The 25,889-nt window shown below is 34.9% G+C and overlaps 1 protein-coding gene across 2 annotated transcripts in view; it reads left to right on the top strand.

Moving 5' to 3' along the window:
- The window catches only part of ASCC3 (activating signal cointegrator 1 complex subunit 3), a 330,850-nt gene that overhangs the window by 39,164 nt on the left and 265,797 nt on the right, over window positions 1–25,889 (top strand). For both annotated transcript variants that reach the window (XM_059035971.2, XM_067011528.1), the window contains exons 4-5: window positions 1,738–2,297; window positions 23,558–23,678. In XM_059035971.2, the coding sequence (XP_058891954.1) occupies window positions 1,738–2,297; window positions 23,558–23,678 (681 nt within the window). The remainder of the gene's footprint in view (window positions 1–1,737; window positions 2,298–23,557; window positions 23,679–25,889) is intronic.

Here is a 25,889-nt window from a genome sequence, read left to right as displayed (position 1 = left end):
GGTAGTCCCAAACCTGTTGAATTATGTGTAGAGTTATCACAATCCCTAAGTTATCCAAAACCTAAGTTCTCCAAACCTCATATGTAGACTGAATAAGTAAAATATGCACAAATTCTATTCAATTAATTAATTCAAAAGCATTAGTTAATTTCTAGAAGATTTTTGTCATGTATTCTCCTAAATACTAAAAGAATAATTATATGTCAGATGGTGTTTTATAAATTCTTTTTAATTGTAAAAGTAGACTTCATACTTCAAGAATTAAATAACGGACATACATTGTAAAATTGCTTATCTTCACTTACATGAACTGTTAGTCTTCTACACACATTTGTAAACATCAAATGAAATAAAACAATTAAAAGTAACAATAAAAAGTTACTCAGGCAATGTGGTATAATGTAGGAACACTAGTTTGGTGTCATTGAGGCCTGGGTTCACTTCAATTCAACAGTTTAAATCTCTGCTGAGACACCTATTTTTGGCTAGGTAACAGTGCGGGAATACAGCAATGTACACAGTATTATCCTCACTTTGAAAGAGGCAATTGAGCTGGATTCTGAAACATGCGTAGTATTTGAATAATCAGAGGCCCTGGGGAAAGATTAAAATAAAGGTATAGGAAATAGGCATAGAATAGAACAGGACCTGGGTTTTGGATGTTAAGAAATTCTCGTTGGCTGGAGCAGGAAATGTTTAATAGCCAGTAAAGCTGGAAAAAAAGATGGGTCAGTTCCTGGCATGACTTGAAAACAAAGTATAGGAGTTGGGGTTGAATTTCTGAACTATATCATAAGCTGCTCAGGATTTGTGATTAATGTTATTGGAGCCATTGTTTCAGGAAGATGATAGTGTTAATTATATTATTACTAACTTTACCAATATTACTTTAGGTAAGTCCTATTGACTTTTGGGACCTTTTCAAGATTGAAGTTCGTTTTTTCTGCTCTTAGAATATTCTTTGAATTCTGTGACACAGATACAGGTTCTTCTTTTATTTGAGGGAATCAGATATGAGATATTAATGCCTTAAAGAAATTAGGGGCTGCTCCTTTTTACTTTCTCTTACTGTAGTAAGAATTTACTTCTGGCCTCTTCTCAAGAGCAGAATTTAAAAGAAAATGTGTAATATGGCTGACTTTATTTTAAAAGATTTTTTTTTATGTTCATCCTTGACCTTTCTACCCTCGTAGAAAAGGTATTAACTGTTTTTAAAACTTTATTTTTTATTGAAGTGTAGTTGATTTACGTATTAAATATTTTTGAATGAAAACTATGTAAATTTATTTCTTGCCATCCCAAATGTATAGTGCGTGGAAAGAAAGTTATGGATTTGTAAGGCTTCCTTCCAGCTCCAAAAGTCTATAATTCAGACTTTTTTTTGCACCTTACTTATTTAACTAGCTCATCAAATCAGTTTTTAAAATTTGGTTTTAAATAAGATTTAGCTAATGCTTCAAATTATTTTTAGAAAGAGATAAGGGGTTGTTGTAGGTAGTTACTTTGCTATAGCACTGATAATGGGTTATTTACCTAATACAATTCTTTGGGAATTTGGGAATGGACTTAAAGGGATTTTCCTGTTCCTGAATTGGTTATCTTTATCCATGTATAGCAAAATGTCAGTCTGTTTTTACTGTTAGATTTACTCACAGGAAGATTTGTAGTAGTTTCTTTGAAAATGGAAACTTCAACCGTGATCCATTTGAGCTAATGCTGTTTCTTTTGTCTGAATAGTTGGAACGGATAATGGGAAAGAAGCAATTGAAAGTGCGGCTGCATTTCTCTTCAAAACGTTTCACTTGAAGGACTCTGTTGGTCACAAGGAGACAAAGGCTATCAAACAGATGTTTGGTCCCTTTCCTTCATCATCTGCCACTGCAGCTTGTAATGCTACTAATCGAATTACTTCTCATTTTTGTAAAGACAGTCTTACTGCTCTCGTCCAGATGACAACAGATGAATATGGTGATAGAGTTTTATTTGGTAAAAATTTAGCATTTTCATTTGACATGCATGATTTGGACCACTTTGATGAGCTGCCAATAAATGGTGAGTCCCAGAAAACTATAAGTTTGGATTACAAGAAGTTTCTGACTGACCATTTTCAGGAGCATTCCACCCCGGACCTCAAGCCTGTGGAAAAAGCAAACGACTCCTTTTTGTGGTGTGAAGTTGAGAAGTACTTAAATGCAACTTTAAATGAAATGGCCGAAGCAACAAGAATAGAAGATCTTTGCTGTACTTTATATGATATGCTTGCTTCTGTTAAAAGTGGTGATGAACTTCAGGATGAGGTATAGTTGAAGTAATTGCAATTTTATCTTAATGTGAATTATCTTAATGAAATAACCTTTTAAAATATGGGTGGCTGGCAAATAAAGTATTGCTTTAATATTGTGCCACAGTGGTCAAATATGTAGCCAAATGGTTTTACATAGTAGGCATGCGTATCTTTCCACTACGTAGTTGTAGGAGGACTGTGGGTGTAATGAATAGTAGAAGAGTCTAGGGCAATAGTTAGGGTGTCCACAAGTCCTGGTTACTGGGACAGTTCTGGTTAAACCTGTTGTTACACTGTAATAATTAGTAGTATCTCTTTTTCAAAAAGTGTATAGGTTTGAATGATAAATTATATGGTTAATCTAGTAATAACTGTTTACATTTGTACACCATTATATATTTCTATGAGTTCTTTGATGAAAATATAATAAACTTCAAAACATTAGAAATTTTATCTATATACTGAATTGACTTACTGATTTAGAAAAATATTTTTGACTAGTTTCTATGATTGAAAGAGTAAGCTTTGAACAACAGACTGATCTAGAAGTAATTGGACTGTTTTATACTACTTGTTCAATAAAGAATTGTGTCTATAAGTTTTGTATATCACACAAAGGAAACATTATTTTAATTCCTTTCTATGCCACCATTATGTTATGTTATTCAAAATGATGAATTACTGTCACCGTTACATGAAAAGTTCAGTTTTGCTCTCAATTACTGGCATTATATTCATTATCTTATATAAATTTAAAATAATGTCAGCCCAGTTTTAATACTGGATGAGTAACATATTTGATGAAGGATTAAGAGAGGTGGCATATTGTAGAAAGGGCAGAGACTGAAATCAGAAGTCTTTCCTTTCTCACATTTTGGTAGTGAGAGTTCAGGTAATTGAATCCCCTAGAGGTTTTTTTTGCTGGGTTCTCTCAGGATAAAAAGAATGTGTAGATTATAGAATTGGTATAAGCCTTAAATGAGATACCATGTGTGCGATAAGTAGCATTTAATAAATACTCGTTACATGGTAGCTGTGATTATTTTTGTTATTGTTGTTATTATGGAAATTAAGAATTTTAAAATTACGTGAAATATCAGGAATGTAGAAAAAAATGTAGGTTCCCGCCCCCCCCCAGAGGAGAATTAATTTAGGGAATTAGCTATTTCCATATATCAAAGTTTTATTAGAGTGTGTATACCTGATAGATCAGTAAATAAATTTTTATCTATGCCTTGTTATATATAGATGTTTCAAGTAATTAATAAAATGATGTTTGGAGGCTGGGTCTTAATTCAGAGAATTATTATTTTTACTGCTATTTTTTTTTCTGTTTTGCTTTTTTAAGTCTCACTATTCTAAAGAAAATCTTTTGAATTCAGTTTTTGAAGTGAGTTCTGATTTTAAAAGTCTTTGGCAAAATAGAAAAGATGTTAATAGAAAAATACTTGGGAATATTGGAGATGGAATATACATATCTCTTGGTATTATTTCAATATTAAATGATATTTGCAGTTATTAATTTTGATGTAAGTATTGATAGAGTTGTGTAACAAGTTCTTTAGAAAAGTGAATTTTGAGTTATTGATATTATCATGGTTTGTGGTTGTACAGCTGGGGTTCATTCTTTATAGCATTTCTAATTTTACATTTGCTATTAGCATTATTTCTTGACTCTATGCAGATGGTGTTATTGACCCATGTGAGTTCAGTCCTGAACCTAGCCCTGTTCCAGATATGTGCCTGATCCTAAAAATTAGGACTTACTTGGTTAGAATGTCTTCTGAGGGAAGACTATTTTTTTAGTACTTATTTGCATTATAGATGATTCCAGCATCCTTTGAAATTTTGATATAGAGTAATTAGCATGGTTTAATACAGTAGTTCCCAAACTGTTCTCAAAATGCCTTTATGCTTTTAAAAATTACAGCGGGGGCTTCCCTGGTGGCGCAGTGGTTGAGAATCCGCCTGCCGATGCAGGGCACACGGGTTCGTGCCCAGGTCCGGGAAGATCCCACATGCCGCGGAGCGGCTGGGCCCGTGACCCATGGCCGCTGAGCCTGCGCATCCGGAGCCTGTGCTCCGCAACGGGAGAGGCCACAACAGTGAGAGGCCCGTGTAACGCAAAAAAAAAAATTACAGAGGATCTCATAGAGTTTTCCTTATGTTGTTTATCAATGTGTTCTATTGATATTTATTATATTAAAAATTAAAACAAAAATTTTAATATATTACTAAATATTGTAGTTATTAAAATAATACTAAATCTATTACATTAATATAAGTAACTAAATCTATTACATTAATACTAATAACACTAAATCTGTTACATTAATATAAGTAGCATTTTTATGAAAAGTAACTTCTCTGAAATAAAAAATATAGTATGAAGGATGGCATTGTATGACATTTTTTCAAATCAATTCAATGTCTAGCTTAATATAAGACAGCTAGATTCCCATATGTGCTTCTGCATGCAATCTGTTCTGATATTACACATTATGTAGCTTCTGGAAATCTCCACTCACTTTATACTCGTGGGAGGATGAGGATGAACAAGGCAAATACTATTTTAGTGTTATTATGAAAATAGTTTTGGCTTCATGGACCTCCTGAAAGGATCCTGGAGATTCTAGACCAGACTTTGAGAATCACTGATTTAATGTGTATACTACAGTTTGGTAAGGAGGCTGTCGTGATGTTTTTGGTACCCAGAGTAGGAAATCTAATATTATAATGCTGAATGATTAACATTAATGTTTCATGAAAAGGTTTTATATCTATTAGGTATTGTACATTCTTTTTGGTAGTATTAGCCCTGCTAGAATATAAGGACACCAACATTAACCAGGTTGACATTAAAATAATGTCTCTTCCACTGTGGGGACAAAATATGTGCTGCTTTTTCTGTTGTCTTTCCACCAAATAATCAGAAGAACCCTTCCCCTGCCCAGAGTCTGAATAGAGAGCTACCATTGGGTAAAATTATACTTAGAGAATATTTAGAATCATAGAATTCCCCCACCCAATGTATTATTTGTGTGTCTAGCATTCTATCCAAGTGGTGCCCATATAATAAGGGCTACTTACTCTAATGTAGAGTTTCTTTTTTTCAAAAGGCATCTTATCCCTTGCTTGAGTAGTCCTCATGTAACTTACTTGTTTTGCTGACTGATAACTGCCCCTATTATGTCTGCCATTTAGTCTCGTATCTGTACAGGGGCAGTAAAGTTGTAGATGTCTACTCTTTCATATGACTGTGTTTTAGACATGTGATGGCAGTTAAATTTTTCCCTTCCTTAGCCTTTTTTTTCTAAGTGTAAAACTCCCTCAGTTTTCCTCTACATTAACATTAATCCATTATATCAACACAATCTGTGTACAGTTGTTCAGTTCTCCATAGATCTAACAGTATTGACCTGTAGAATGCTTTCATCATCTCATCTTCAAAAATATCAAACTTTCAGTTGCTTATCCAATCTAAGAAAAACTAACCTAATAGTCTCATAGGAAAAAGAATTAAGACTATTTTGCTGTGATTTTACTTGTGAATTCTGTTCTTCTGTTACATTTCCATGTGTCGATATTTAAGTTAAATAATTTTCACAACCCATCATTTTTATCATTTCTTTTTTAAATTGGGGAATTTTGCCTTCATCTGGCACTTCTGTTTTCCTTTGTTATTTCTCAGAGATAGCAATGACTCTGACCTCAACTCTGTAAGCAGTTCTTGAACCTTGGGATATGATTCATCAAGGTCTGAACACCTGAACTTATTTATTTGAAGAAGTTAGGTGATTCCTTACTTCTTTCTCCATAAGGTAGAACTCAGTATTTCTCCATGGGTAGCATTCAATATTTATGGTATTTGTTCTGCTCTTTCCTGTCTTAAGCTAATATTCTCTGTAGGAGAAGATGCATGCAAAGTGAGAATGGACTTGCTTCTCCCATCTTCCCCAGGGAAGAACATATGTCCTGGTTTTATTTCCTTGCTTCAAGCTTGGTAAAAGAACTCTCTTTGTTATTTCTCGTGTTTTTACGTGCCTAGATAGTTTTAGAGATTTAACCTTATAGACACTACTATAATAGGTTTTAAAGACATATATGTAATTATGTTCGTTTTTATTGTGATTTTGCTACCATATTGTCTCTCATGTCCTTCTAATATTTTTCAGTTTATAGTTACTGCGTAGCCATAGTGTTTTATTAAAATCCAATTTTTTTCTCTTATTTTTTTCAGGATTGTGGTGGAAATTCTAGTCTTTTATGCCATTTCATTTTTTAATGCCAACTGTTCTTTACACAACTTTATTTTTCTGATTTAAAACAAAGTATCACTGTAGAAAATTTAGAACATAAAATGTAGGAACGGGGCTTCCCTGGTGGCGCAGTGGTTGAGAATCCACCGGCTGATGCAGGGGACGCGGGTTCGTGCCCCGGTCCGGGAAGATCCCACATGCCACGGAGCGGCTGGGCCCGTGAGCCATGGCCGCTGAGCCTGTGCGTCCGGAGCCTGTGCTCCGCAACAGGAGAGGCCACAACAGTAAGAGGCCCACATACCACAAAAAAAAAAGATAAATATAAGTTCATATACTTGTAACCAGGAACACTTAATTATAGACAGAAGATCTAGTTCAGCAGCTTTCTCTAGTTGCGGCGAGCGGGGGCTACTCTTTGTTGCAATGTGTGCGCTTCTCACTGCCGTGGCTTCTCTTGTTGCAGAGCAGGGCTCTAGGTGCGTGGGCTTCAGTAGTTGTGGCACGCGGGCTCAGTAGTTGCAGCTCGCAGGCTCTAGAGATCAGGCTCAGCAGTTGTGGCACGCAGGCTCAGTAGTTGCAGCTCACAGGCTCTAGAGATCAGGCTCAGCAGTTGTGGCACACGGGCTTAGTTGCTCTGCGGCATGTGGGATCTTCGCGGACCAGGACTCGAACCTGTGTCCCCTGCATTTGCAGGTGGATTCTTAACTACTGCGCCACCTGGAAAGTCCCAAAAAGGTATTATTAATATGTTAACTTAAACTCTCAATGAGGACTTAAAAATACTTGCTTGTTTCCAATTTGTGGCAATAACAGATTCCAAACTATTTTGTTCATAGTTGGAATGGTTGTTTGAGGAGTAAGACCTTTTACCAAATTTCGTACATTTAGTCTTATTCTTCTCTGTTTGGCACTGTTCATTCACTCATTTATTCATTCATTCTCAGCTGTGTGTCAGGTACTCTTAGGTTTTGGGAGACAAAAAGGAAAGGTAACAAAGTTCAATCAACCCACTCCCATTATCTTGCTTTCTTAAGTCTCCTCCTCTTGGAATTTTCATACGTATATCTAAAAGGAGAATAGGATGAAAATTATGTTTGATTTAATGAATGTTATGACTAATTTGGAAGAGCATATGGATTTTATAAGTTCAGAAATATCTGTAATGTTTCGATATGGGAAAAAATAAGATAAATACATTTTACTAGTAGAATAAAGAATAAATTTCTGTGTTTTAATAGTGTTTGAGATGAGTAAAACACATTGTGGTTAATGTTTATCCAGTTGATAAACATAGATAAGTATGACTATTAGATTTAGAAATTGCTGTAAGCATTTTAAAAATATTTAAAACTTAATACATTATTTGTCCAGCTTTATATGTACATGTGCACATATGCACATACATACATATGATGGCTGTAAATTTGTTTTCACTAAGGCAACTAAAAATCAGCATATTTTAAGACTCAAGGAAGCTATCAATTTGCCACGTGCATGAAAATGTAAAGTAAGCTTTTAAATATACAATGGTACCTAGCTTTAACCTTACTTATTATACATCTAATTAATTATAGTATGTGAGGAATAAATAGTATTTACATTCCAAGTAGTTTTAACTAAGTCATAAGTGACCTTGGTTTTAGCTTTGTTAAGTTGTTGTGTTAGATTAAGTACCTGTAAATAATGAACATTAGTTATCCTGAAAATATAATTTATCTCATTCTCTGCAGTGCAACAACAATTTGCATAGCACATTTTTCTTGAGAGATAAATAAATGCTGTCCTAATTTTCACGGTCATTTTCTTTTGTTGTTTAAGACTTTATTTTGGAATGTGTGAATACTTAATAATTTTTTATGCCACAAACCAAACTAAGAATAATTTACAATGTTATAAGTAACATATTCTGCTTTATGTAATTATTCTGATACTGAGTTCCATACGGACTAATTCAAAACTTTTTTCAGAATTAATTAACATTTTCTTTTAACATACTTCATTATTCTTTGTTTTCAATATGCACATCATTTCATGTGCTAATCTAAAATTGCTTGTTATCTCAAAGGAAGACATTCCCTAAATTGAGTATAGTTTTTCTTTGGATACCATGTTTACTACAGTGTATAATGTATGCTGTTTATGCCGTAGAGGTGTAGATACAACTCTAAGTTTTAAAATGCCTCCCTTTATAATTAAGAAAGGAAATACATGGATTTGCCTTAGTTTAATTTATAAGAATCAGAATGCCTCCTCTTTTTCTTGGGGCTTATTGGATAGTCACTGGTGCATCACATCATTTTCCAATCCTACTATTCTTAGAATCCCAGCCTGAGTAGAGAATTTGTAAATTACCCTGTTTTAATACTAATACCTAAGGTTATTCTGACTTCATAAAATAAACTTCTGGAGCTTTCTTTGTCTGTTTTTTAAAAGGTTTCTATAAGAAAGCGATTATTTCTTTCATGAAAGTTTGAAGCAAGTATGCTTCTAAAACTATGTTGCCTGGTGTCTTTTTGTAGGGCAGACATTAATTAGCAATTCAGATTTTCCAGTCGTTGGTTTATTCAAATTTTCTATTTCTTCTTAAATCAAATTTGATAATTATATTTTTCTATGAAATTAGCCATTTCACTAGCCAACTATTCAAGCTTTTTGCTCTAAAGTTATTCATGTCTTCTTATTTAAAAAAAATTTTTTTTTACAGTAGCTTTTGGTTATGTTGCCCCTGTATTTCTGTCTGTTCTCTACTTTCTAATTTTTGATAGAGGAGTGTTTGTTTTCAGAGAACCAGCTTTTAATTTTGTTGCTCTTCTCTTTATTTTTTTTTCCCCACGTATGTTTTAGCTTTTATTCATATCGCAGGTATTAGTTTTAAACACTAAGACATCTGGCAGTTTCCCAATCTTTAGATACAAAGTAGTTGGGACAAGCCTGATGTCCTTGTAGTTACATCCAGTTATAGCAGGTGTATTTGTTTCACCGTGGAAATGGGTTTCTTCTTTAAAAATTTTAATCTGTTTATAACTACTTGTTTTCTTACTCAATCAGTAATAATGATGATAACATTTAAAATACTCTAAAAATATAAAGTGACATCAAGGACATTTACTGTATCTGAAAAATAGATTCCAATGAGAATGTTAAAAGAGATGTATATTGGGCTTCCCTGGTGGCGCAGTGGTTGAGAGTCCGCCTGCCGATGCAGGGGATATGGGTTCGTGCTCCGGTCCGGGAAGATCCCACGTGCCGCGGAGCGGCGGGGCCTGTGAGCCATGGCCGCTGGGCCTGCGCCTCCGGAGCCTGTGCTCCGCAACGAGAGAGGCCACAAGTGAGAGGCCCACGTACCGCAAAAAAGAGATGTATATTTTATGACCCGATAACTAATGCTGACAGAAAATGACCTCATATTGATCATTAATTACCTCTTTTCATTATTACTCATTTTCTTCACAAAGATTTGTTAGGCATCTTTTTTATATTTTCCTAGGTTGTTTTTGTTTAAACCACAAGTGTATGATCATTTAACTTTACAAATATTTATCAGCGGTAGGAGAATAATCACCTTGATTGATATAGATTTAAACTTATTTTTTCCTTGAATCATTTATCATCTTTTTAAAAATTAATAAACTTTTTAAATAGCAGCCTTAAGTTAACAGAAAAATTGAGCTAAAAGGATAGAATGTTCCAATATACCCTCTTTTGTTTTGTTTCATAAATTCTTTTAATGGAAGCAACTGCTTTGTAGCTCTTGGAGCTTTGTAATAGTACTTATTTGAAAGTCTTTATCACACTGTTCCATATTATCTTCGTCTGGAGTGAACTTATGTTCCATTGTTGATTTTGCTGTCATTTTTAGTTTAAGATTTCTTCATATGTTTTAGAATTTTAATTATGCTGATGGTGATGTTGATTTGTAGCTTCTTCCTTCCACATTCCCCCTCCTCCCCATCTTAGATTGCTATAGAGTTGTGTCCCCAAGTCTCGTTTTGGTAGTAGTTCTTTTCAGCCCCTTCTCGTAAACAGGGGAGCCCCGTGCCCATGCTCTGGCCTCAGCTAAGCCTTGTTCTGCTTTGCACATTGTTTACAAGGAGCACTTTTTTTTTTTTTACATTTTGGCCATGCCGCAGCATGTGGGATCTTAGTTACCCTACCAAGGATTGAACCCGCTTCCCCCGTGGTGGAATCGTGAAGTCTTAACCATTGGACGGCCAGGGAAGTCCCCACAGAGCACTTTTCGTCTAGGTTATCTCACAGGAGCCAGATTCCTGGCCTTGCTGTCTAGAACTGGACCTCAGCTTGTTACTTTAGCCCTATTCAGTGTTTTACTTTTTTTGGCTCAATTTCTGGTCCAGGGAGATACTTTCCTTCTTTTTAATTTTGAAGTGTCTTTTAGGTTTTTCTCTTTTTCAGTCTTACCAGAAAAGGTGCATTCAAGTGTGAATTTTGTGCCATACCTTCTTTTTCATCTTAATCACTAATACTTGTTTTCAGAACTCAGCCTCCTTCACATGTTAAGCATAAAAAGGAAGGGAATTTTTTCAAGATACTTTTAAGAAGAAATTTTAAAGTAAAATATATTTTAGTTTAGTTTTTTTTTAAGAGAAATGACTGTGATTAACCTTATAGGATCATCATAATTTTTATTGTGACAAACTGCTTAAGGGTTTTGTTATTTAGAAACACTCTAAAACTTGAAAATAGTAGAATAACTAAATTCAGTGTATAGAATGTCGATTGTACTGTCAGAATCAGTGACCAATAAACACTTATTCAGCTGTTCTTTCTACTTAGGGTTAAAATTGAAATCTTAAGTTTGCTCAAGGCAATGGAAAATTAATCATAACAGTTATGTAGTTTTAATAAGAATAACTTAACTGTAGACTTTACAAGTATTTTGATAATTTCAACAACAAAAAAAACCCAAACCAGGAGCTCATTGTTACTTATATTATTATTAAGCCTTATATATATTTTTTCTTTTCTTTGGTATTTTAAACCCTGTCTCTTGTTTTATATGAGTACCTGGTTATCATAACTTCATTGCTTTCCTTTTGCTTTTTTTTTTGCGGTACACGGGCCTCTCACTGTTGTGGCCTCTCCCACTGTGGAGCACAGGCTCTGGACGCGCAGGCTCAGCGGCCATGGCTCACGGGCCCAGCCGCTCCGCGGCACGTGGGATCTTCCCAGACCAGGGCACGAACCCGTGTCCCCTGCATCGGCAGGCGGACTCTCAACCACTGCGCCACCAGGGAAGCCCATGCTTATGCATTTTATGTATCAACTGATACCCAGAAAAAGTGACGTGTGGTATAATATTCCTGGAGATTCAATTTCTGTGTAGAGAGTTAAGTGTCTTGCAAATCCCCCAAATAGAAAGATCCCCTAATAAATGCTGTGATTTTTATTGTCTATGCCAATAAGGAAAGAGGCTAAACTTATTCCTTGCATATTATCAATCTACCATGAAACATAATAAATCTCATAACAGTAGTAAATGTGTGTTTGAATAGTTACAGGTATTGCTTTCTGTGAAAAATGTTAATTTTCTTTTGAAACACAATTTGAAAAGCTTACTTGGAGAGTAATACTTTACCCACTTGCTCCATTTTGTAAATCTGGCCATATAGATGCTCAAGCAAATTTTTCATTTCTGTTTGTAAGCTGCTCTTCTTTTCCCTAACCAGCTTAGTTCAAAGTGCCATCCATGGCTCTTCTACTTGGAAAGAATATAATCGACATTCTGCATTTACTGCATCTCTTAAGTAGTTCCAGTTAGATATTAGGATAAGGGATTTGCTGATTACCTCAAATGATTAAATTGTTAAAATATCTATTTTATTGCTATTATGAACTAATAATTATTATATTATTAAAGTTACTGAAATAGTTTTTCAGTGATCAGATTTTTTAGAAAATGGTGTATGTTAGCATGATTCCTATGTGGTTACATTGTACTTGATAAAAAAAAGGTTTTTCATTTGAAAAATAAGATTTGGTAGAGGAAGTAAAGTTTAAATTATTCATTGGTCCTTGTACTATTAGTTATCAGCTGATTTGTCTACATGATAAGGGATTTTTTGGTTTATATAATTTGTGTTCATTCCAAATATGGCAATTTGTGAAAACCGATTTTATTTATTAGTTAGTGATGCTTTGTGTCCTTAGGGGACAAAAAGTTAAAAAAAATTGGTAAATCAGAATCTGGTTTGTATTATTTTTATTTATTATTTTAAAAATAAATGTATTTATTTATTTATTTTTGGCTGCATTGGGTCTTCGTTGCTGTGCGCAGGCTTTCTCTAGTTGTGGCGAGCGGGGGTTACTGTTTCGTTGTGGTGAGCGGGCTTCTCATTGCTGTGGCTTCTTGTTGCAGAGCATGGGCTCTAGGCGTGCAGGCTTCAGTAGTTGTGGCTCGTGGGCTCAGTAGTTGTGGCTCGCAGTCTCTAGAGCGCAGGCTCAGTAGTTGTGGTGCACAGGCTTAGTTGCTCCGTGGCATGTGGGATCTTCCCAGACCAGGGCTCGAACCCATGTCCTCTGCAGGGTTGGCAGGCGGATTCTTAACCACTGCACCACCAGGGAAGCCCTGGTTTGTATTATTAAAAAAAAAATAATAAAACCTCTTCTGATTAAATAGTATGTGTTCATTGTAGAAAATTTGGAAAAGAAAAAAAATGAAAAGTGTGAAATTTAGTGATATTCTTTTCAGCATTTCTCTGTATAGGACTTGCTTGCATGTTTTTATGGATGAGATAATTTGAGTAAAAAACAGAATTTAATGAAATAAAAAAGACAACTGTCAAAACCAAACAAGATATTCTTCAGTAGGGAAATGGATAAACTGTGGTATATCCATATGATGGAATATTATTCAGTGATAAAAGAAAATGAGCCAGCAAGCCATGAAAAAACTTAGAAGAACCTTAAGTGAGTATTGCAAAGTGAAAGAAGTCAATCTGAAAAGGGTACACACTATATGATTCCAACTATGTGACATTCTGTAAAAGGCAAAACTTTGGAGATAGTCAAAAGATAAGTGGTTACCAGGGGTTGGGAAGAAGGGAGAAAGGGGTGAATTGGTGGAGCATAGGGGATTTTTAGGGCAGCGAATCTCTTCTGTATGATATTGTAATGATAGATACATGTCATTGTGGTCATCATACATTTGCCAAAACTTGTAGAATGTACAACACAAAGAGTAAATAAACTCTAATGTAAACTATGAGCTTTTTAAAAAAACCCTAATTTGGTAGTCAGTGTGATAAACTAGACAGATTTTGCTGTGTAAACATATTCTAGCTAGATCTAAGCAGTGTTTTACAGTACAATCAAAATATCTCCTAGACCAGTGCTGTCTTTTCGTGGTGACTGAAATATTTTGTTTGCTCTTCAACACAGTAGTCACTAGCCACATGTGGCTGCTGATCTCTTGAAACGTGGTTCAATGTAACTGAGGAATTGTATTTCAAATTTTGTTTAATTGTAATTACTTGGCATACAAATAGCCTTGTGTGACTAGTGACTACAATACTAGATAGTGAAGAATCTAAATTAGACACGATATATTGAGAAGTGTCAGCAGTGATTAATACAGTTAAATGGAGTTAATAGTTGATTGAAAAACCTTATTGTAAATATTGGTTCATTGCCAATTTGGAATCAGGTCTCCATTCTTTCTCCTGTAGTTTTTTACTTTGGTCCTGTCCTCAGTACTTTAGTCAATAATTTGTATAAAGGCACAGTTATTGAGCTTGTGTTCTGGACTGGTTCAACACTGATAGTGTTTACTGATATAATAGATTGCCAGAATCCAGATTTTAAAAGCTCTCTAAAGACTAAAAAAACAAAAAACCAAAAAAAAAAAGAAGAAAATGAAATTCATAAGGCATCTATTTGAAATTTTGGGCTTAAAATTTATTATATAAAGTACAGGATATGGGAATCTGCCTATGAGGAATTTATGTGGAAAAAAACCTAAAACCAAATACTTTTACTTGGCTACACATTCAATTTGAGCCAATAGTGTGACCAATTTAAGCTGTGTTTAGAAAAGTTTAACATCTAGTCCAGAGTTGTTTTAATCTCTGTGATCTGCCCCAATCAAATTATATTTGAAATGTTATGCTCAGTTTTGGATGCCATTAAAAGTAAAAGGCTCAGTAAAAGGTAGATTTCTAAACGAACCTGGATAAAGAATCATCAAGAAACCAAGTTATATGACTAATAGTAAGGAATTGATGTATGTTTACCTGGGAAGGAAAGAACTTGCAAGTGAAGTGTGCCTAATACTTTACTTGGCCTTATCTTTAAATTTTTGAAGGGCTGTCTTATAGAAATATTATTAAGATCATTCTCTGTAACCCCAGAGGGCACAGCCAGTGTTAGGTGAAAGCTATAGTGAGTCTGATTGGGCTTAATGTACAGAAGGATTTTTTGACATTAAGCATCCTCTAGCAGTGGCATGAGTTTACTTATGAGGTGGTCTTCTGCTGGTGGAAGTATGCTGGGTGTTCATTCGCCAGAAAAAAAAGAAATGTCAATAACAGCAGTAAGTATGTATGGAGCACCTGTTGTCAGATACCATGCTAATTTCTTTTGACAGGAAAGCTGAGGCGCAGAGAGCTGAAGAAAGTTGCCCATAGTCATATAAGTAGGAATTGACAAAATTGATAAACTTAGTTCTGAGTCTAAGCCCGTGTGAACTTAAGAGTGAATTGGATGACGGGGTAGGATTGGGTGTGATGCATAAAGAGGTGGTAAGGGTACATTTTAGGCTTTTGTGTAACTAGAAGGATGGCAATGCCATTCATGGAAATAAAGAATACTTATAAAAGAGTGAAGTGGGTGGAAAACCAAGAGATGGTTTTGGACGTATGTGGAATTGTGAGAGGCCTTAAGACCTCCAAGTGAAGATGATAACTGGACAATTTGATAAATGAAGCTCAGAGTAGAGATCTGGGAAGGATGTGTGATTTTATGAGTTTTCAGTATATGCTTGCTAATGGGAGCTGAGGGCTTGCATGTGAACAGCTAAGGAGAGAACACGGAGTGGAAGTAAGAGAAAGCCTGGGATTAAACCTTAAGGAACTCCAACATTTAATAGTCAAAGGGAGCCTAAAGAAGAGATAGGAATGTACCAGCCAGAGGGGTAGGATACATATCAAAAGAATGGCATGTCTAGAGAACAGACTTGTGGTTGCCAAGGGGGAGAAGGGGAGGGAGAGGGATAGACTGCGAGTTTGGGGTTGGTAGATGCAAACTATTACATTTAGAATGGATAAACCACAAGGTCCTACTGTCTAGCAGGGAACTATACTCAATATCCTGTTATAAACCATAATGGAAAAGAATATAAAAAAAGAATGTTTCTCTGTGTATAACTGAGTCACTTTGCTGCACAGCAGAGATTGGCACAGCATTTTAAATCAACTCTACTTCAATAAAATAAAATAAAATAACTTAAAAAAAAGAATGGTGTGTCAAGGATATCAGAGGAAAAGTATGTTGCAAGAAGGATAAGGGGTATTTAGCAATGTGGAGTGATGCATGGAGGACGATCCAGGAAGATGGGACCAGAATAATATTCATTATCTTTATCAAATCTATAAATGAGTATCCTTCAAACAGAATGGATAATAGTAACAGATCTGCTGTCCTTCAGACAGAATGTATAATAATAACAGTTTACATAGATATATCTTATTTTTACTTTCTTTTTCATGTTCTTTTCTTTAGTTTTTTAGTGTAACCTTCTTAAAAAGTATAGATTAGAATTGAACTCAGCCCTCTAAACATGGTTCAATCAGTGTAGTATCCTTTGAGATGCTAAATGGGGTTTTGGAGATACAGTATTGCTATTACTACATTAAATTTTTCCCTAGCCTTTATTACATTATTTATTCATATTGAACCTGTAAATAACAAACCCCCTACCCTTTCAGGATTTTTCTTAGGAATTTATTTGTGGGATAAGGTTTCCCCATCTTGTACAAGTACACATGAGTTTTTAAAATCTAATTGTGGGGTTTTATATTTACCTCTATTGCTTCTCCTTAGGTCTGGCCAGATTATATCAGTCTATTTAGAAAATTTTAAAATTTTGATTCTATCATGAACTAAATTAATGCCTTTAACAAATTTAATTTAATATCTTCTAGTTTATATATATATAATTGATAAAATTTTGAACAGGACAGAGCCATGACCAATCTTTAAAGAACAACTTTAGTGGGTGATCTCCATATTGAGAATAATCCTATAATCTGCTTAACTGTATTGTCCAAAAGGATACCTCATTCACATCAAGATATGCCTACTGTGCACCCCTAGCTGTTTTTCAGAATGCCCGTTGACTATTTGATAGGGAGAATCGTTGGTCTCTCTTTTGAAAGAGGTCTTTTTGGAACTTCAGATAGACTTATTTTTGACTTTTAATGAAATCTTTAATATTGACTAGATGGAAACAGAATGGAACCGACAAACCTTTTATAAATATGAATTTCATTATCTTTAAAGCCTGTTTTAGTGATTAAATACTTTGTTCAACATGTTTTGACTAACCTGAGAACTAGGGTTTCAAGCAGGACATTAAAATGACCAGAATTGCCTTTTCCTTGGAAATAATGTTTTGCCTCTAAATCTTTGAGTAAACCCGTAATGCAAGTGTGTTTGTCATGTTTATTCTGTGGTTTCACAAACCCTCAGCATATCTGTATACCCCAGCTCTTGAACAGATTTATAGTTATTTAGGCCCATTATAACTTTTTGTTACCAATTTTCTTAAGATTTATAGTATAATTTTCTGTGGTATATTATTTAAATGTTTTCATTACTTTATATTTTGCTTTTATGATGATGCAATGTGTGTGATTCATTTTGATACTGTGTTGGGGATATAGCATGCACTAGAGTATCTTTCCTATTGGAATAAAAATGATATAACACAGAATACAGTGCAAAGTGGGGTTTACCTTTCCTGAGAGATTCACAAACTACATTCATCTGTTACAAGTGTAAGAAATAAGGAAGTAATGCTGCTTTAAAGTTATCTGTACAGGGTCTTCCCTGGTGGTCCAGTGGTTAAGACTCTGTGCTTTCACGGCAGAGAGACGGGGTTCGATCCCTGGTCGAGGAACTAAGATCCCACATGCTGTGCAGTATGGCCAAAAAAATTAAAAAAAAAAAAAAGTTTAAAAGATAGTCTGTGGGCTTCCCTGGTGGCGCAGTGGTTGAGAATCCACCTGCCGATGCAGGGGACGCGGGTTCGTGCCCCGGTCTGGGGGGATCCCACGTGCCGCGGAGCGGCTGGGCCCGTGAACCATGGCCGCTGAGCCTGTGCGTCCGGAGCCTGTGCTCCGCAACGGGAGAGGCCACAACAGTGAGAGGCCCGTGTACCGCAAAAAAAAAAAAAAAAAAAAAGATAGTCTGTGCATGTTCTGCGATAATTTTTTTTTTTGGCATCTCAGGAACATAGTCTGTTGGTTAATTTTTTTACTTTAATGAAGAACTACTTTAATTTGATAATTTAATTTAATGAAAAAGGCATTATAATAACAACGAGAACCCTGAGCACCTTTGTCTATTGAGAAGTTCCTTAATAGATAATAATGGCTTTAGCAAAATCTACCAGGAAAAGGATATTAGCTGTCTATTCTTATTGTGTTTCCTTTGAATCTCATATCCTTAATTTATAGCCAGAGTAGTAAAACTTGCCTTTTCATTGTTTTGAGAGCTGCATTTTTGTTTTTTTAAACTCTGTAGTCGATGCCTGTTTCTCTACCCATAGCTAACTTTTCCCTCCTTTTTTTTCAATTTGGTAGCTTCTGGAACTTGTGTCAGTTTATAGAGCAGTGATCCAGGCAGTTGTACCTTTACAGACAGTCACTCTCAATGCCAAATTAGTTTGTAGTGCAAATCTTGAATGAGAACTGCACCTGCTCTCAGTGTAGATGAAAATGGCAAATGTTAGGGAAAGCGTAATTTGGGATTGCTTTAAATCTGATGGCAGCTGATCTCAGAATTCTGCTGGGGATTCTTCATTTTGGGTTATGGAAGTCCTGCTATTCAGAGCAAAACAGCCTTCTTGTCTCTTTTGCTAGGTCTTAGGTGTATTATGTTTAAGAAATAACATGCTCTTTGTGCTGTGATTCTATATATTTGTTGTTTTATCTAGAAGTTATCTTCCAAATACATTGGTGGTTTCCTAAAATTATGTTGGACTAAAATTTCTGATCTCTAATTTATCATGTCAACATTATATTTCAAACGTACAAGGGTAGCTGCCACAATAAACCACATTCTTACGGGGAAAATGGTCTCAATTTAAGAATTAACATGTTCTTTGAAAGTTGATAGCATATAAAAGACATTTCATGTTGTATGTAGAGAGCATTTCCTACTACAGTTTGTTTGGAGTATGGGGGGAGAAGATATCTTTGTAGGTATGTATTACATTTATCTTTTTTGAATTTGCTTGTTCTTTAATATCACCCTTACCTTAAGCATGGGGCTTGTGTCTAAAAGCAATTCAAAATACTCACTTAAAATGCTTATCAGGAAAATTGTATTTAATCTTTATTTTTCAACCCTCAACAGTTTATTGGTTACTTTTAATATCTTAAGTCATTTTGGTTCACAGTCTTAAAAAATAGCTTCATTGATATATAGTTCACATACCGTACAATTCACCCACTTGAAATGTTATAAATCAGTGTTTTTTAGTATATTCATAGATATGTGCAACCATCACCACAGTCACTTTTAGAGCATTTACAAAACCTCAAAAAGAAATCCTAAGCCTTTAGCTAGTATTCCCTTACTCCCCCCACCCCCTTCTCCTAAACCTCAAGCCCTAAACAACCACTAGCCTACTTTCTGTCTCTAGAAATTTCCTTATTTAGGACATTTCATATAAATGGAATCATAATACGTGGCCTTCTGTGACTGGCATCTTTCATTTAGCAAAATGTTTTGAACGTTCATCCATGTTGTACACTAATTCATTCCTTTTTTTTTTTTTAGTTTAGTTTATTTTTGTGTTGGGTCTTCATTGCTGTGTGTGGGCGTTCTCTAGTTGCAGTGAGCAGGGGCTACTCTTCGTTGCAGTGTGTGGGCTTCTCATTGCTCTGGCTTCTCTTGCTGCGGAGCATGGGCTCTAGGTGCACAGGCTCCCGTAGTTGCAGCACACGGGCTCAGTAGTTGTGGCCCATAGCCTCTAGAGCACAGGCTCAGTAGTTGTGCTGTACAGGCTTTGTTGCACCGCGGCATGTGGGATCTTCCCTGACCATGGTTCGAACCTGTGTCCCCTGCATTGGCAGGTGGATTCTCAACCACTGCACCACCAGGGAAGCCCTACTTCATTCATTTTTATGGCTTAGTAATATTCTGTGGTGTGGATGTATACCACATTTTGTTTATCCATGCATGGGGTGATGGACATTTGGGTTGTTTTTACCTTTTGGCTGTGTTAATAGCCCTATTTGTGTGCAAGTTTTTGTTTGGACACGTTTTAAATTCATCTGGGTATATACCTAGGAATGGAATTGCTGGGTCATATTGTAATTCTGTGTTTAACTTACTGAGGAACCAGAAAACTGTCTTTCACAATGGCTACACAACTTTGTATTCCTGCACTGTATGAGAATTCCAGTTTTCTCCACATCCTTGCCAACACTTACTATTTTCCATTAAAAAAATAGTTGTTCCAGTGGTTCTTCTTTGCATTTCTTTCATGACTAATGATGTTGAGCATCTTTTCACATGCTTATTGACCATTTATATATTTTCCTTGGATAAATTCAGATCCTTTGCTCATTTTTTTCATTGGTTGTCTTTTTATTATTAGTAAGAATTCTTTGTATATTCTGGATACAAGTCCTTTAACAGATATATGATTTGCAAATATTTTCTCCCATTCTGTGAGTTGTTTTATTCACTTTCTTGATGGTGTCCTTTGAAGCAGATGTTTCTTATTTTGATGAAGTCCAAATTATCTGTGTTTTCTTTTGTTGCTCATGCTGTTGGTGTCATATTTAAGAATCCCTTACCAAATCTGAGCCCATTAAACTTACTTCTGTAAAGAGTTTTATAAGTTTATATGTTAAATGTATATCACTGATCCATTTCGATTTAATTTTTGTATATGGTATAATGGTCCAACTTCAATTTATTTCATGTGGCTAGCCAGTTGTCCCATCATTTATTGAAAAGACTGATCTTTCCTAACTGAATGGTCTTGGTGCACTTTTTGAAAACTTTACTTATTTATTAGTTCTAATAGTATTTTAGTACATTCTTTAGTATTTTTCACATAGAAGATCATAGTGATCTATAAATAGAAATAGTTTTACTTCTTAATTTTCAATCTGGATGCTTTTTATTTCTTTTTTCTTACCTAATTACCCTGACTTGAACCTCCAGCACAATGTTCAGTAGAAGTCACAAATGCACACATTTTTGTCTTGTTTCTGTTCTTAGTGGGAAACTAATCCAGTGTTTCACCATTAAGTATGATGTTAACTGTGGGATTTTCATAGATGCCCTTTATCAGGTATTAGAAGTTCCTTTCTAGTCCTAACTTGTTGAATGTTTTTACCGTGAAAGGATGTTGCGTTTTATCAAATGGTTCTTCTGCATCTGTTGAGCTGATCTTGTGATTTTTGCTTTTTATTCTATTGCTATAATATATAAATTGATTGTCTTATGTTGAACTAACCTGATATTCCTGACATAAATCTCACATTGTCATGGTATATAATTCTTTTTATAAATTGCTGGATTCGATCGGGTTTGCTTGTATTTCACTGAAGATTTTTGTGTCCATATTCCTAAGAAATACTGCTCTTTAGTTTTCTTATGATGTATTTATTGTCTGGTTGTGGGGTCAGAGTAGTATTGACCTCATAAAATGAGTTGTGAAATACTCATTCCTCTTGTTTTTTGGAAGTGTTTGTAAGGAATTGGTTTTAACTTAAAATGCTTCGTAGAATTCACTTTTGAAGCCATCTGGACCTGGACTTTTCTTTGTGGGTGTTTTTTGGTTATTAATTTAATCTTTCATTTGTTTTAGGTCTATTCACATTGTCTGTCTTGAGTTAGTTTTGGTAGATTGTGTCTTTCTAGGAATTTGTCCATTTCATCTAGTCTGCCACCTCCAGGGCTTGTTACTGTCATTTGCTTGTTTATTTGTTTAGTGACCTGCTGGATTATTTTAGTGCAAACAGTTCCTTCTACCCTCACTCCACAGTGTTGAGCTTCTGATGTCATTCCCCAGGGAGCTGCACCTGTGAGTATACCCATAATCACTTTGGGATGAAGGTAGTGTTAGCACAAACAACCTTTTTCTATGCTTCCCCTGATTCCATTTAGCTGTTCAGATAGGGACTTGAACCCACATGTGATCGTTACTAATTCCCAGCTGACCATTCTGATGTTTACAAAAATGCCCCTGGGACATAAATTGCTCCGTAAACTAATCCAATAAATTTGTGACCCCTTTGAAGGGATAATTTCAAAGGTCAATGTTGAAATATAGTCTCACCCCAGGAGGGTTGTCCCAGTTGTCTCTCCCCTCAGTTGTCTCTTGTAACTTAGTTGTTGAATCTGTGAATCTTCTCCTAATTGTGGTTCACCACAACCTCTGCTCTTTCTGAGATAGCCCTTTGGCTTCAACTTCATGGCCTGGTTGCAGATGTGGTCTATTTCTTTGGAAGACATTGGGATCTTTCTGTGTTATGGCTTGGTTCTACCCTTAGGCAAGATTTCTGAGGCAGAACTCTGGAGCTAGGAGTGGGGACAATGGAAGGCTTCTTTCTGAGTGACACCCCTGCTTTCGAAGCTGAGTGCTTGATGGAAGGGGTAGGCTGTAGCCTAAATTCTAGGCTTGCCTCTCCTTGTGTGGAATCACCGCCCTATCAGCCAGAGTGAGAGTGATTGGATCACCAGTATTTTCCTTGATGTTTTGCCCAAAGATAAGGCCTGTGCACATTTGGGGACAGGGTGGAAGACAGGTGGCCTTGTGTTTAGATAGTGTCAGTAAAATGGAGAGCAAAGGAAAAATATTTACTAAATATTTAATGCCTTATATATACTCAACATAAATTCCTACTTTTAATGATATTTTTATTTGTGTGGATTCTCTAAGAACAGTTAGAATTTGTTTAATGTAAAATCTTCACATGTAGAATTAAAGTATAACATTTCTGGACAGGAAAAATATATATACCCCCAAACCATATATGAGGAAATCTAAAGGCTTTCTGGCACAGTTATTTCATACAGTTATATAATTGAAAGTCTCTGACTCCTAAAACTAGTTCTCTGACTCTGGAATCAACTTAATCTTTGGCAATCACTCTGCATAGGAGAGTAGGATATGCATAAAAAGTTTTAATAAAGTTACAGAAAGCACTTGCAGTACTGTGTTTCAGATTTCACATATATTAAGCATTGGAAATTATTGATACTTATTAATTAAGCTTTAATAAAATAATAAAAATACACTTTAACAAAAAAATACAATTGTTTTTTAAGCACTAAAATTTGGCATGTCATGATTTATTAAAACATTCTAATGATTTTTTAACTCTAAAATGATAACTCTTTTTAGTAAGTTGTAAGGAAAATGGTACTCTGCACTCTATTTGGGAAAACCAGAATGGTATGTTAAAAAGCAAATTAATTTTAGAATTTCATTTGGTTATACCAAGAAAAAAACAAGTGTCAGAATTTTTTATTCTGTGATTTAGAGTTTCATATATAAATCATAATTATTTTAACAGTTGGATCATGCTCTTTAATTATATAATTGCAGATAGCCTTATGAAGCTGAAAGCTCCTTAGCAATGTGAAGCAATGTAACTTTCCTAAGTTATTATTTTTTTATGATTCTTTTCTAAATACTTTTCAGTTTCTTCTGTGTTAGTTTAGCTTCATGGCTGTGTTGAACAGGATGTTAATAACTTGAAAAAATAATTAATTTTGAGGTAACAGTTTGTTTTGATTTTCCTCTTATAAGCTGTTTGAACTGCTGGGACCTGATGGACTTGAACTCATTGAGAAGCTCCTCCAGAACAGAATTACAATTGTGGACAGATTTCTTAATTCCTCAAATGATCATAAGTTGCAAGCTCTTCAAGGTAAGAAAGTATTCAGTGGTAATTCTACCTTAAAGGAAAAATTCATTGTTTAGCAGTCTATTTAATGCAATTATACATTTAATATTCTCTGGTTGATTATATAGCTTACTGATATCATTCTCTTAAGTAGATTTTAGGTGTGGCAGATTATGAAACAAGTGTCAATGCCCTAAATAGGGTATTATGTCAGAGATTCTGTTTATGTTTAGGTATAGCAGAAGATTTGGAAAGACAAAAAAAAATTTTAAGGAAATACATATAGTGCTTACAATGGGTCAAGTAGAGTTATAATTTATAACCACTTTTATTTTGAAAACTTTCAAACCTTAGTAGTGGTGCAAGGATAGTGTAATGAATACTCACATACTCTTCATGTAGATTCACCATCATTAACATTTTGCTTCCACCCCCCATTATCATTCTCTACACACACACACACACACACACACACACACACAGGCGTATGCACACATGGACACACACATATACACATTTAAAATTTTTGCTGAACAATGACTAGAAGTTGCAGACATTATAATACTTCAGATATAAAATTTCAACATACAATGAGTCTCCTGCTTACCTGCAATACAGTTATCACACCCAACAAGTTGAACATACATATAGCTATGTATTACATATGTTTGAAAACCCTGGAAGAATTAGAAAGAGTTGTCAAGGAAGCTAAATTTTTTTTTTTTTTTTAAAGCCTGACTTACTATGAGACAACTGAGCCAAACTCAGGTTTTAGGTGGTAAGTAGGAACACTGAGTTTCTTACCTTTACCCAAATGTCTTTGCCAGCTTTATAAATAGTTTGGAATTTTTTTAAAGTGCATGGGCATAAGAAATTAGACCCCCTTCTTCAAACTAGTCAGCATTTACCCTTTTATGTAAGTGATATCACCTTTTCCTTATATTTATGAGTGTGGCACTGAAAGGAAATTACAGAAAGAACCTTGATTTAAATCCAAAATTTCTTATGGGTTTTCTTTATCTTACACTTTGATTACTGATAGTTGCCTTGGAGTTAGTTTGAGATTTCTAGAAACTTTGAAGATTGGAGTTTAGCCACTTTGTCTTTCTGCAAGTCTCTTGGTTCTTTAAGTATATTGAACACTTATAAACCACCTTGCTGTAAGAGGACTTTCACCTGTTAAACAGTGCTTTCAGACATTGCAGTAAGCCAGCAGAATTTAGGAGCGTTTAAAATGAGTATCTGCCAGAAGAAAAGGAATGAATTTAAATATCTGGTCTTGTGATGTAATTTCTGAGAATTTGATGTTCATTTTGTCAGCCTTTTAAATGCTGTTACGTACTGATTCCACCCTTTATTAGTGCTAATTTATTAATGAAAAGTTCAGAATGAGTTCAGCCTCACATATTTTTTAAGAAAGCTGTGGATGATTAATTAATGTTTTGTAGTTTCATTATGTCCATTTTTGTTTAGCATTTATACACAAACTTTATTTACTAGGATAACGTTAAGAAGCAACACACTTTTTAACCTAAAATCAAATATTAAATTTGAATTATTAAAAAATATTTGAACCATTTGAACCATCAGTCTGCCCTGAAATATTTTCTACTCTTCTCATTCGGCTTTTACTCTTTTAGTCTATGTTAGATTGTTACTAATGTTGCTACTATTCAAGAATAATAATTATACCATAGACAATTGGGGGCATTTAAACAAACTTCTTCTAAGGACTGTGGTAAAAGAAGAGCTGACAACGAGCATATTAGGTTTTTTGTGTATATTCATTAAAGAGGATTTTCCTTATTTGGGGGGGGAGGGAGAAAGAAATATTCTTGAAGAAAAGAATCATTAGACTCTGTTACTTTATCACTGTTCTCATCCATTTATATGCTTTGATATAAATTTTATGTTAACGATCCTTCAAAATTCTCTTAAAAATACCAAATTGTATTTGTATTCTCTATTAAGCTACCTTAGTAAGACAGCTGCATCCTACTCTTTTCTCTATTCCACAAAATCATGGTCTTAGAGAGCAATAGCTTCCTGCCATTTAGCATTTTCTAGCTTTCATACTGATTTTCTTTGAATCCTTTTACCCAGATATATATACATCCACCCTACTTTATCTCTGTTCTTATAACCAGGAAATGTAAGGTAGGTGAGAAGTGGGTGGGTATAGTGTACTCACTGCTAAATTGAGGATAGTTTTGAATTAAATTCTGTTTTGGGGAT

The sequence above is a fragment of the Kogia breviceps genome, chromosome 13 (assembly GCF_026419965.1).
Source record: "Kogia breviceps isolate mKogBre1 chromosome 13, mKogBre1 haplotype 1, whole genome shotgun sequence".
Classification (NCBI taxonomy): domain Eukaryota; kingdom Metazoa; phylum Chordata; class Mammalia; order Artiodactyla; family Physeteridae; genus Kogia; species Kogia breviceps.
Note: the sequence above shows the minus strand (reverse complement) of the source record. Positions and strands in the feature narration are given on the sequence as shown.